General features: G+C 37.4%; 1 protein-coding gene across 1 annotated transcript; it reads right to left on the bottom strand.

Moving 5' to 3' along the window:
- Positions 1-2,387: 2,387 nt before the first annotated feature.
- On the bottom strand, positions 2,388-13,137 carry LOC124116876. Its single transcript, XM_046478463.2, has 8 exons — positions 12,992-13,137; positions 11,801-11,914; positions 11,082-11,180; positions 9,558-9,671; positions 8,321-8,365; positions 7,652-7,756; positions 6,117-6,260; positions 2,388-5,189 (listed from the first exon to the last, which is right to left on the bottom strand). The coding sequence occupies exons 1-8, from the start codon at positions 13,045-13,047 to the stop codon at positions 4,868-4,870; spliced, it is 999 nt and encodes a 332-aa protein (XP_046334419.1). The 5' UTR covers positions 13,048-13,137; the 3' UTR covers positions 2,388-4,867.
- Between the last annotated feature and the right edge of the window lie 870 nt (positions 13,138-14,007).

The following is a 14,007-nucleotide window of genomic DNA, read 5'->3' as shown; positions in this document are numbered from 1 at the left end:
TGACTTGTTTTTTTCTTATCTGTTGGGAGTACAGCCCTGGGTGGAGGGAATACGTTTCCAGTACCCCATGCTTATCAGTGTGGGGATTACAGGGTAGAATCATCTTATGGAGGCACGAGTGTCCCCTTGCCTTATGTCAGTCTAGTTTTCTCCCTTGCCTGTTCAAGCCTCCTTTTCACCCGCCACCCGATGTAGAGCATGAGATCTGTTCCTTGTGATGAAACATGACATCCAATACGATCGCTGTTCTTATTTCAAATTGCTTCACAAAGATGGCGACTACCAAAGACAACCTGGTCAATCAGATAACAAAGGATTCGAGATTTACCAAGCAAAGATACTTATTCTTGCCTCATTTTGTTCTTACAATAATTTAGGCTCACCGATTACACAGTATCAAGTATCAAATTGCATGAAACACTCAGCAGGGGTTGTCTAAAAATAGCACACCATCTCAGTCACTGAGATAAGCGATCAGTTGTTTCAGTTAAAATACAACAAAGCTTTGCATTTCTAAAAGTACTTGGGTGAGTTGATGATGTTGATTGAAGACTTGGAACGACTTCAATAACATATTTTGGAACCTAGATGTCGATTTTGTAAATGTTCTCTGATTAGACAATCGATATGTGCTAGGGCTGAGATAGGTAACTCAGGTACTCGGGTCGGGTGGGTACTGAGTAGGACCCGGGTACCCAATGCTTGCCCTAAAAGGTTGGTTGGTTTGTTGTTTTACTCCGCACTCAGCAATATTCCAGCTATATGACGGCGGTCTGTAAAAAATCGAGTCTCCTAGCAGGGATTCCAGGGTATAAGAGGTATTGAGTACCCAATTCATGTCTCCTTGTGGGGATTCCAGGGTCTCGCCATAGGTTGGCATGTATGGCACGTGCAGTCCACTAGGCATCATCTAGCAGTATCCAAGCCCATGTCCGACTGGACTTTATCTGGGATGATCAATCTGAAGCTCTGCTGGTAACCATGTCTTTTCCGTATTGGGAACCCTCTGTCCGTCTTGGTTCCATGAATGCCAAGGGTTACTGTGGCTACCGTGCAGTGCTCATGCAATCATTCCTATGGAGGCCGTTAAGTCTGTGTTGGGAAGCTCTTCCCATCCCCAGCTACCCTGGTCACCTGGTGTAGGTTCTTCCAAGTGGACATGCTGGCTTTCTTCACCAAGACCGCCGCCAGCTGGTCTTCCTAGGCCACCACAGTGCCCTATCCAAAACCTGAAGAGACTAAATCCTGCAAGTAGTCTTATTCCGCATTGTTCAACCTTAGTGACTATGTAAACTAATGAGTAGCTAAGGTAAACAAAATATATAAACTTCTTCAGCTGGATCACAGGATAATCCCTGATCAATAAACCGAAGATCTTGATAAAACATAACTACCAAATTAATGTGCTATGTTAAACTCAGGAAAAATGTCTTTGACACTTGCCAAAACAGGAAAGTGAGCTTTTCCCAGCTTGTGCATGAGGTATGGGTAGCAAGATTCCATTACAACACAACTGCTGGTGAACAGATGACAGAGAAGTGGACTATTGTTGAAAGTCTGAAGGTTTTCATAGGGTGATGACAGACAAAATACAGGACTTATGGCAATGATGTAATTGAACATGGGTATTTGCAAGAATACACTCTCTGGTTGTCTATTTGGTTCAAATGCATCCTGTAAGCATAGGAAGAATTGTTCTTAAACTGTTAAGTGAAAGTGCATGCAATACATCATTCCCACTTATTCTCAGCCACTCCTCTCAAGTCCTACACAGTATAATGTCTACAAATCTGGTAGACACTGTGAAAGGGGGCCACCCAAGTCCTACAACTAATTGACTGTGATCACTTATAGAGTCCAAGCAAAGTTTAGCAGTTGTTCCTGTTTTATTATACCCCCGACCTTTTAGGTCGAGGGTATATAGTTATACCAAGGTTCCTTCCGTCCGTCCGAAAACTTTGTCCGCGCGATTTCTCTTAAACTATTCAGTGGATTCATCTCTGAGTCATATGGAGGGGTGCAGTCAAAAGAAAAAAAATATGTTTTTATCAATTTCCATTTTTTTATGAATTTTTCAAAGCCTAACCCTATCAATTATTTAATTTGAAACTACTGACACACTGTGGGTTCGAATCCCGGACGGGACTCAACCTAAAAAAAGTACGAGAAACTGTACTTCACTAAGAAAGTGTTACCCCAAATATAACATTTGTTACTGACACACTAGGTGGGTCGGGGGTATTGGTGAGCCACGCTTACTTTTGCCCTTGTTCAAGAGAAACAGCACAAGTCTGACAGCACATCTAGGTTGAGATATTTGTGAAGATTTTCATAAAGATATACATATATAATCATCACAAAGTTTGGAAAGTGACAAGATAAATCAATTTATGTACATTAAAATCTTTATTTTCAATTGACCTCCATACAAAAATCTTCCTGCACAGAGTTGCTACAACAATCTTTAACTGTCAATATAAATAAACAAGTACATGGATTTCTATACATAAAAAGAGCTGCATCAAATCAACCACAAAACGATTTAGCACAGTTTTATTTTTTTTATCATGATCAACATGTTCCAATATTCATAATTAATTGTAAAATATTGTCTGCAATGTTGACTTTTTTAATATTAAATTTGAAAAATATTAAAAGAAATAATCAAAATGTTTTTTATTCATTTTTAGGTACACATCACCTGTAAAAGCCCTAAATTTACTTGTACAATCAAACCAGCTAAGCTTTTCAGCATTTTTCATTAAAAATAACAGGAAATTTCTTGTCTTAAGGATACCTACGAGATTGGGCAGATATTTTCAGAGAAGCGCCTGGTACTTCCTAAGCCTTATATGGCCACACTTAGACTAGCATAGGCTGTATTAATGACAGTGTTGCTGAAAGCTGGGTGGAAGTTTTTTGGACTGTGGTTTCTTTTACCATATAATTTTCAGTTTTAGTGACTATAAAATAATCTGTTCTTAAAAAAATATAAGACAAAAATATATAAACTACCCTTTTAGATTAATTTGTCTTTTTGGTACATTTTTCCTTTAAATATAAATAATTACTTTCAAGGAAAGTGTCAACTATTTCAAAACATAATTGATAGTCCGATGAGTGATTATGGTTTCACACCGCTTTGGGCAATATAGCGGCGGGGCCCTGCCTGTCTGCTGTGTAGTGAAGTGGCAAACATCCAACATAATCTCAACAGTTTGCACCATGTCAAACAACAATGGATTATGGTACATCATTGAGTAGTCAGTCACTGCTTTTAGAAATATTGATATGTTTGTAACTTGAACAAAGGGAATGTCAACTTCACATTTCATTTCAGTGATATAATCGCGATCAAAGTTTCGTACATGAGATGAGCATGTATTTGTTGCAGTATACCTAAGTTCAATGCAATGTAAAAACAAGGTGAGCAGTTTGATGGGGTAACCACATCACATCAACAGTACTTCAGGCATATGATGGCTCGTCAGTTCAATGAGATGAGCCGGTCTGATGGCAGGTCTACGTTTTGGGAGGATACCGATGAGCCTAAAGTGAAGCAGGTCGTTAAAAGTTATCACTTCCTTGAATAAGCAGATGTGCTGACAAGACACGGGCCACAATGTCAGTTTCATAAGCAAATGTTACATTAACTTGGTACTAAAGTGATTATAATTATGCCACTTATCACTAACTACAGGGTTAGAAATTAACACTAACTTGCAGCTAGTACAAATTTCACAATTTCCCCATTATTTTAACATTACAAGGGCATTTTATCTTTAACTGGGAAAGTAAAGCTTTTATAGTTTAACACTCAACCACATGAACAAATAGTGTTTGCAGGGGTCGATTTAACTGCTGGCCCATTGGCCTGTGGCCAGTTAAAATTATGAAAGGCTTGCTGAAACAAAGTTGATGGCCCGTCTGGCTAGTCAAAATTTCACCCTTCTGTGTGTGTGCAATTATTTTAATTGGACACTGCTCATGAATTTTGTAATTTGGATGAGAAAATATTCTGGGGAGATGAGGTTGTGCGAATGGTTGGCTCAAAGATCATCACGGTAGGATGACCATTTTGTAATGTTCTGTACAACATCTTTATTTGCTCATAAAATTGTCAAATGGAAGCTAGGATTTAACCTCAGAGTGCAGGAAATGACATTTTAAGGGTGAGGAGTTCTAAAATTTCGGCCTTAAACATTTATCTTTGGGCCAGTTAATTTGGAGAAGGGCCAGTAACTTTTGAAAGGAGCAAGCCCATCTGGCTTCATATGAATTTGTTGTCAAATCTACCCCTGGTTGTAGTGTAATATTGGAACTGTAGAGACAGTCATTAAATATGGCAGGATTTACAAACAAGCAAATATTTACAGCAGGATGACTAAAAAATAATCACACTTTAGTTCTTTCTGAGCTTTTTAAAAAATAAATTGTGGTGTGGGATAAAATAATATTCCCATATTTGTAAAGCCTGTTCCAGTTTGATAAATATGACGCAGTTTTTCACATCTACATAAATGTTTATAGTAAAAATATAACAGTTTACCTATTGCTAATCAGTATTCAAATTAAACATGAAAGTCAAAAGGTCTTTGTCATTACTCTAATGGTAAAATTAAAGAACAAGGGGATCCCAATATTCAAATACTAACAAGCAAATCTCAAGGACCCCCCTAAATTTCGAACACTGCTTACATGTTTTTGCAGAACATTGAAACCCTCTGTATTTTTACCAATTTTACAAGTTGTCATTCATCATGCACTCAAGTATTTCCAGGTCAGAAAAAAGATTTGAACAATGCATAACAATGTAATGAGATGTAATATATGTAATGAGAACATCAATAAGGCAAGAACGATGCCTTCACTTCCAGCTGTCTATTTCTTCTGGGTCATCCATTTCAAAATCATCTATGGAAAATGTCTTCAACAGTTCATTGTCTGTGTTCTCAGACTTTTTGGGTGAGCTCTGCTTGATATTGCTGGGGATGTTTGTCTTGATTTGTGGGACGACCGAGTTTGGCACCATGAAAACTGGGGAAACTGAAGGTTTGGATCGCTTCACTGAGGAAACTGAAGAGGTGGATTCTGAGTCCGAATAGTTGTCCGAGTCCAAGTTAAGATCACGCTCCATGGATGCTTCAAGAGATCCTTCAGAGGAACAATCCGTAATAGCTGCATCAGTGCTGCAAGAAAACAATGGCTCATGAGATTTCTTGAGATGATATATCACACTTTAGCCCCCACAATAATGAGTCATGAGCTGTCACTCCCCTGGCTCCAAATGAACTAACTATACAGTGAGGTAAAGAGACATCGGATACAACATAAATCAATGAGAAAAACAAGAAACACATGATGAAATCTATTGATAATAGGCTATAAACGATAACAAATTTATACAATTTGAAACCATTCAAGAGAAGTAATTGTTGGATCGGCAAAGTTTCAGTTTGAGTGAGTTGGATTTTAGTTACATCATGGCATGTCAGCTTAATGTGGGAGGAAAGCACAAAGTGATACAGGTCAGAGACAAACCACTTTGGTGAAAGTCATGATCACATGTATGATGCTGACCTAGAAACATAATAAGGGCAAAACCCATAATCATAGGTTTCTGGTGTAGCCAAGGGACACAAATCTGCATATCAAATTAGAGCACCTGTCCCCTTTCAATTTCAGTAGTGAGGTACAAGATATTTCATTACCTCCAGCAACAACAGTGTATGAATCATGTCGAATACATAAATATGTCTTGCAACAGAATTCCCTTTATGCCATGCTACTGATGTTTATCTTGATCATAGGCTCCCTAGTGAAGGATGAACACTACTGAATATAGGTTTCATTCTGTATCACAATCCAACTCACTAAACATCACAACAGTATTATTTTGTTTGTTGTTGAACACCAAACTAAGCAATATTCCAGCTATATGTCAGTCTGTAAATAATCATGAGCATCGAACCGGGCAATTGGGATACAATGACATGCGTCAACCAAGCCAGCGAGTCTGACCACCCGATCCTGTTAGTTCTTACGACAGGCATACACAACAGCATAAAGACCAGTCCATAGTTGGCGGCTTCTCATCTACTAAACCTTGAGCGTACCTGCTGTTATGTGCGCCCCCTGTGGAGGGTGGGTCCCAGATGTGGAGCAGCTTCCTCCAGGTCTTCACCTGGGTGTCCCAGGATCGGCGGCTCACCTTCCAGTATTTGTTGGGGGTCTTTGGGTGGCACTTCTGTCTCTTTGCCCTTGAAATACAAACAAGCATTACAGAACAAAATGAATTCAGAATTGACATGATATAACTATTGTATCATTCTTGCAGTAATAAATTTGGAAATAAAATAATGGTTTCTGATGCCTTGCAAAAATGTTCTGAATTTATTATATTGTGTGATTTGTTCACATTGCTATTAGCCACTCGGATTTCAAGTTGCCCCTTTCCCCATGACATTTGCAAAGCCTGGCCAAGCTGCCAGTGGTCAAACGGCAGGCCAGGATATTTTCATTCTTTTCAAATAAACGAAAGGCAAATGATAATCATGTTGAAATAGATAAAAGACAGCCAATATTGTGGGGTCAAGTGAGGGCCCCACAACTGTGTATGAAAACTAAGTGATAAAACTTGTCATAGCTGAAATGGATAGATTTTGGTGCAAATTCCAAAATAAACAAAACAACAAACAGCAGTCTAAGTTTAGTGACCGTTTTAAAAACCTTATAACGGAGGTCACTGATTTACAAACAGCAATGTATAGAACATGCGTACAATGACACCACAATCAAGAAAAGTGATATGTAATAATAAAACTAAAAAAAATAATACTTTTAACGAGTCAAAGTATGACATTCATGATATATCTCCATTCTGTGGCAACTAAGGTTAGTTTTTACAGCATCAATAGCAGTAATCCGTTTGTGGTTGCTGTAACAAACGGTGAATTGGTGCAATCTGCCTATCAGTTGACACATGATTTCGCAGAAATTAACAGAAACATTATTGAATGAAAGTTTAAATAAAATTAATAAAATAGATAAAAAACCAAGTCTAGGTAAACACTTAAACAGTGAATACTTTTTTTAAATAGCGAGATAGCATAATAAAAGGATTAAATTGTGCACTTTGGTAGGGATTTTCTGATATAGTATTTTCCGGTGTCACATGCACATTGTACATCTTCACTGTGCGGAGAAAACATCAAAACACAATATTATTAGCCCAAACTGCCTATGATGAGCCTGCAGATGCTTATTATCATTAACATCTAATCTACCAAGTACCATTCACTGCTTGGTGACCAGTGGCATATTCTGGAGAAAGTCCCTTGCCCATGGAGACACATGTACCATGGTCTTCAGTGTGTGGTAGGACTGAAACCCTAGAATTTCACATGGGTCATGCTTGCTGACGAGCCACCCATCCACTTACTCTCTGCGACCAATGTTTCTTAACTATGTGTGTAGGACATGGATAAGCATAAAACAGTCTTCTGGATGCATGAATTCATTATCAAAACCTACAGCAGGACAATGAGAATGCCATGTCACCACTCTGAAAAAGGTGCGGATCTTTCTTTCATCTTCAGACAAATGTGAGGAATGAAAGGCAATGTGTTTGAGATTATTATTGTGTCTTTACCTTGGAATGGTCTGGCTGTATCGGTCATACCCAATGGTATTTTTCCCATAGTCAACAGTCTTTTGTCTGCGAGCAAGTATGACCTCATCATCTTCAACTTCAAATCTGAAAGCAAGAGATTTGTTGACATTCATCTTCAAACTTAAGTACCAATGGCATAATGAACAAAATGTCATGATATGTAGAACAATATTTTCAGTAAGTTCAACTATTATTTTTCATTTGAGTAGTACATGAATGACGGTCTCAGACCAATGCAATCTCATTTAAATCAGATCTTAGTGCTTGCTGCAACTAATCTGACGAAATCTGATTGCAGGTCATGACAGAACAGCCTTTCATCCAAGCAATCACAGCATTGGTTAGATCTTTGTGTAGCGGTAACGAGCACCAAGATCGGATTTTAATGAAATTGAAACCAATGTAATGTAGACATGGAAGAAGCATTAAATGATGTAGTTCCAACTTATTCATTCCCCAATGTGTTGCTGTTAACTGTAATTAATATCTTTCAAGATAACAATTGTTTTAAATCTGAATCATTAACACATTGTCAATTTTGGCCTGACGCACATTTCCGTAGAGTGTAACAATGGATGGGTCACATATGAAAGCTCAATGACACACATAACCTGCTTCATGTATGGATTATCCAGGATATCATCTTACCGCTTCCTATCTTTATCAGCGTTCATATCCAGTTTTCGTCTGAAACTGAAAAAATACAAAACAATTGTAATTTGAAAGGAATACAAAGTGATAAAAGTCAACAATCATCTACAAATCAAACAATCATAAGCAACTATTACGTGCGATACAGCTTAAACAGTTCAGAGATATATGTAGCCTACACATCTTTATAGAAGGACAAGACCAGCCTTGAGGACCTCAATCTCAGCTATATGACACTGAGCTCCAGATAACTCTTTGAGCAATTGAGTTCTTACTCACAGGTTTCTATTTTAATTGGGTTACAGCATTTTTCATTGGGTCACCAATATTTTTTCACTCATCTATTCATCACTCTATTGTCGATTTCCCAAAACGAGTAAACATATCAAGATTTCAAAAAATGAAATAATGTTTTTGTTTTAGAAGAAGGCCTCTTTCAAGTGTAAATCAATGTATCAAGTAGGCCAGTATCCTGTATACTGCAGGATAGAACTTCTGTATTAATGTTGTCTCATGTGGATTGCATTGAAACTTGCAGGCGCTGACATGTAATTGCAATGCAAACAATCCACCATGTTTGAAAATGTTCTGCTTAGCAACTCGGACCACGCCAACTGCATTATTATTTGGAATATATTATTGGGTTATTTTACGCAAATATGCATCCTATCTGTAGCTCTGATGACAGTAAATAACCGAGTCTGGACCAGACAAACCAGTGATTGATATTATGAGCAAAGCCCATCAGGCTGTGGTGATGCATTCAAGTCACTAAGCCAGCACCCTACCCTGTTGGCATGCATCGCCCATGACCTTTTCTAACCAGAGGCACAGTAACTAGCAGTCCACTCAGTCCAGTTATTCTGAGCCTAATATTGATGGCTACGATTATTACATTCATGTGGGTCCCCTGCTTCTTGTTAAGCAAAAGATAATGCTGACAAGTTATAGTTACAACATTAACCCATTTTGTTCTACAGTGTGGCATTTACTTTGTTAGAAAAGATGATAAAAATCAAACATTTTATAACTACTGAGCAGTAAATTGACTATAATCATTTTTTTCTGTCGATATTAATGTTATCATTAGACAATTACTACCTAAGCTTACTAGATCGGACAGAATTCAGGCTTCAGGCTAGTGGCTCAAGAAGCAGACCATTTAGTTTATGAAACAGAAACTAGCAGCACTGACATAGCCACAAAATCATTCACACAATTTCTTCTGACATACCGTTGAAGGTTTTCTCTCTCAACCCGTGTTCTGGTTTCAAGCTCATCCATCTGCTCACACCATCCTCGAGATGTTCGTGTTTCATTTGTCAGTTTGAAAGACAGATCTGGCGTGCTGAAATACATAAAGGCATTGGGTTGTTACATCATTAATGATTATCATGATCTATATAGACAATAACGCACTGAAAAATAGTTCCTGGGTTAAAAGTCAGCATCTTATAGCAGGTTGTCTGGAATGTCACAGGGGTGGTAGAAGTGGAACTAGGCTTGTGGAGACAGGTTGTCTGGAATGTCACAGGGTTGGTTAAGTGGAACTAGGCTTGTGGAGACAGGTTGTCTGGAATGTCACAGGGTTGGTAAAGTGGAACTAGGCTTGTGGAGACAGGTTGTCTGGAATGTCACAGGGGTGGTAGAAGTGGAACTAGGCTTGTGGAGACAGGTTGTCTGGAATGTCACAGGGTTGGTAAAGTGGAACTAGGCTTGTGGAGACAGGTTGTCTGGAATGTCACAGGGTTGGTAAAGTGGAACTAGGCTTGTGGAGACAGGTTGTCTGGAATGTCACAGGGTTGGTAAAGTGGAACTAGGCTTGTGGAGACAGGTTGTCTGGAATGTCACAGGGTTGGTAAAGTGGAACTAGGCTTGTGGAGACAGGTTGTCTGGAATGTCACAGGGTTGGTAAAGTGGAACTAGGCTTGTGGAGACAGGTTGTCTGGAATGTCACAGGGTTGGTAAAGTGGAACTAGGCTTGTGGAGACAGGTTGTCTGGCAAGTCACAGGGTTGGTAAAGTGGAACTAGGCTTGTGGAGACATATGGTACCTATGGTTAATCAGATCCAAAAACACAACAGACCTTTATACTTATAATTTGATTGACGAATAAGTTATTTCAAGGTTAGGGCTATGCAGCAAGTTTGTACCAAGACCTTCTGGCTCTTCTGGACCAACACTTGTCTCTTGGCATGTTCAGTTGATTTTAAAGTTGACTAACACAGTTAGAAATTTATTTTTATTTTTTACAAGTGATTTTTTTTTACTTGTACCATATGACTTATTGTAAGACCTTGACATATCAGGTTACATGTTTTGGAATATAGCTATTTTAGATAGCTTATTTTGTCAGGAGCCACTTGGACCAGTTTCAAACATAATATTCCTCTCACATCTTGCATTCATCAAAAATTATTCCTCAACACTCTTACGACCAGTGAGTATTCAATATTCATTGATATGCCCAGATGAATATTTTGCAGGATTGAGTAAATTCCCATGTTCCATGTTTTCTTGGCTGAATGGTCCATTCAAAGAAATTACCACTTATTGATCCGTTTACTTTTAGAGTCTGTACAGCATGGTGTATTCTCACCAATTATTGAGCAACAACTTAGGTAATCATTTCGTGCAGCTGCCCTGGTTGGAATTGTGGAGAATCTTCCTGATATTGTTGAACATGCATAGACATTTCTCAACTGTAGCCCACATACACATTAATGTTTAGGCCTGAACATTAAGCAATACAACTTACAGAGCTGATCCAAGTGGTGGAAAGTGTTCGATGGAATCCAGTGGCACCTCCCTCTTGTATGGAGAGCTCATTTTCTGTCGTCTCTGAATCCGTCCATGTCTGGAAAAGATAACACTCATTTGATAGCCTACCTAAGATGTGTCTAAAACTTGTCTTTCTTAGATGTTTACAATTCACACCAAATATGCATTGGGTTATTACAGCGATAGAAACTACCTGTTTTTGTCCAATCTTCATCATACCTCAACTATAGGGCAGTTTGGCAAGGACTATTATAGGACTAATGCCAATTTCTACCGCTGGCTTAATTAATGTGTGAAAAAAATTAACCAGAAATGCAAGTATAACTATGCTCTCTACTAGCGCTGGCTACCGATATAGACCTTGGAGATGGATAATCCTTAACTAAATATCAATCAATTTTCGATAAATATTGGAGAAGTAACTTTCAGCAAATATACAAAAAGCCCAAACAAAACAACATATTTCACGTCATTGGCGAGTGATAACACATTTATGCATGGATTACTTGGTGGACATATGAGGTATAACAAAATCGGTTGCTTTCTGTCTTTGGCAGTGGACAAAAACAAGTTTGCTTTGGTAACTTTAAACATAATCAGTAACACAATTTTCACATCGATTATTGTTTAATATTTCTTTTCATTGACGATAAATCCGATTATTGATCTCTATTGCAAGCCCTACTCTCTACCCACCTATCTCTTCTACAATGTTTTCTGCTTGAGTCCTCATGTGATCGTATCGGACTTCTCAAGGCACCCAAAGCATCTTCCTTGTACTTGCTTGAATACTCGCTGCTTTCAGAGCTTCTGAAATAGCAATGATTAAACATGTTAAATGAAATATGCATGACATCAAGCACTATTACCTGGCTAAACAAAGCTACATTCATCATGTTCTGCAGAAAATATAAGTAAATATTCCCAAATTGGAATGAAAGAATTAACTTAGTTTCTGTTATCAAGAATTTCATCTAGTATGTTAGAGCTTTGCAAATGTGAGTTAGTTTGACATTATTGCCATGCTAGAAAGTAATAATTAGAACCTTATAAGAAGTTCTTTATTGTGGACCAAATTAGGTTTCCTCGATACAATTAAAATCCAAGATACATCCTTGCATTAGATCTACCTCACCTCTAAATAAAGAGAGTTGTTTGCGAAAGGAAATCTTACAAGTCAACAGTAGTTTACGTACCTATTAATGAAACAAAAAGCAAGACACCCCAGGACCCCTTCATTAATTTTTATAACTGATAAGCCATGTTAACTATTCTGACACAACTGACATGAATCACAAAACCAAAACATGTTTCATTCTTTAGTCTACGTTACATGATCGGCAACCAACCTTTCCCCTGTGGGAATGAAAAGTGAAAAAATGATTCACTTATTGATAAACATCGACGAAACATCATACATTGGTAAAGGAGTTTTGAAACACTATTTAATGTGCCATTTTATTATTTTAATTTAGCATGTTCAGTGTAATCGATTAAAAAGTACATGAATATGATAAGAGCCAGATAGAGAGTAGAAATCAATGATTACTGACTACGAAATTGGAATGAACTTCATTATGAGGTTTTCAGGTCAAATTTATCCCCAACAGTGGAATATATTTGGGACAAGCAAAAACGTTTTATCAATGCCAACATATAGGGAAAATAAAATAAAAGATCTATATATGTTTAGGAATTCTCATAACAATTGTTTCTCCTGAGAAATCGACTTATCATTCGAAAAAGCTGTGTAATGCATAATGTCAAGTTGATGGAACAAAGGTCGTGGTTTCCCGCTGAATTCCAGAACTGACAGTCAATCAAAAATATTTCGAAAGAAATGCCACAAACATACATTTCCTAGTAAAACGGGCAAATAAAACTTACCTGTCATCTCTCAATGTTCGAGATCTCCTTGTGCGCAAGTTACGATTATCAGACATATCCTCAACTAAGCGATCGAAAAAATAAATCGAGATGATGAGATGTTGACTACTGAGCCTCCAAAAGTGTAGTGTTCGATTTCGCGCCAAGTCTCCGCGCTTGCGCAGTAATTGTTTAGATAGTATTTCTAATTATAGAAACAACTACTTAACACATGCGTATGTAAACAGACTTCTGTCGACCAGGACAGACAGAAAGAATTCATGCTACAATGCACATAAAATTGTTGTTTTAGCATAAAATCACCATTTACATGTATTCTGTTTCAAAAGTGAAAACACAATGAATTTTAATGCAAAATTGACTGTCAATAACAGTTTCTACCGTTTTTTATCTCAAAAATAACTTGTACATTTATTTAAGAGTTCGTCAAAAATATTCAATGATGTGTAAATCACCAACTGAATATTATTTAACTATTTTAGCATCATATTATGTTATCAATACATTAAAAACGGAGTAAAACATTTTTTTTATGTTGGCGTTTACCAACTAAAAATTATATACTCATTTGTACTACGGTAAATCGTGCTGACATGCAACAAATTGGTTTCAGAAAAATACATTCTGAATACATCATATCTTCCACATTCCATAATTTGGATATTATTATGATTATTATTATTATTTTGCTGGTAAGTCGAACACTGGTAGGTATTCAAATACTTTTCCAGCGTTAAAGTTACATACTTAATTTGTGCGTCTTAAGTACATTATTGACAATTGTTTCGCTTCCCATATAGGTTATATGCTATTATTAATCGTGAATAATTTAATAACCTGCATCAACACAGATGTTAGAGTTTATCATTTCATATCAGCAGAAGGTCGGTTGTGCCTTTAATTGATCAAATGCTTCTACGAATATAGTACAAAGAAAATAAGTTTTGCGTTGTTTACAAACTTTTTTTAATTGAGGTTATTTGTATCAGGGACACATTTTGGGTCTCAAATGTCGA

Source organism: Haliotis rufescens, unplaced genomic scaffold (assembly GCF_023055435.1).
Source record: "Haliotis rufescens isolate VD_foot unplaced genomic scaffold, xgHalRufe1.0.p SCAF_12, whole genome shotgun sequence".
Lineage (NCBI taxonomy): Eukaryota > Metazoa > Mollusca > Gastropoda > Lepetellida > Haliotidae > Haliotis > Haliotis rufescens.
This window is presented reverse-complemented; position numbering and strand designations above follow the sequence as displayed.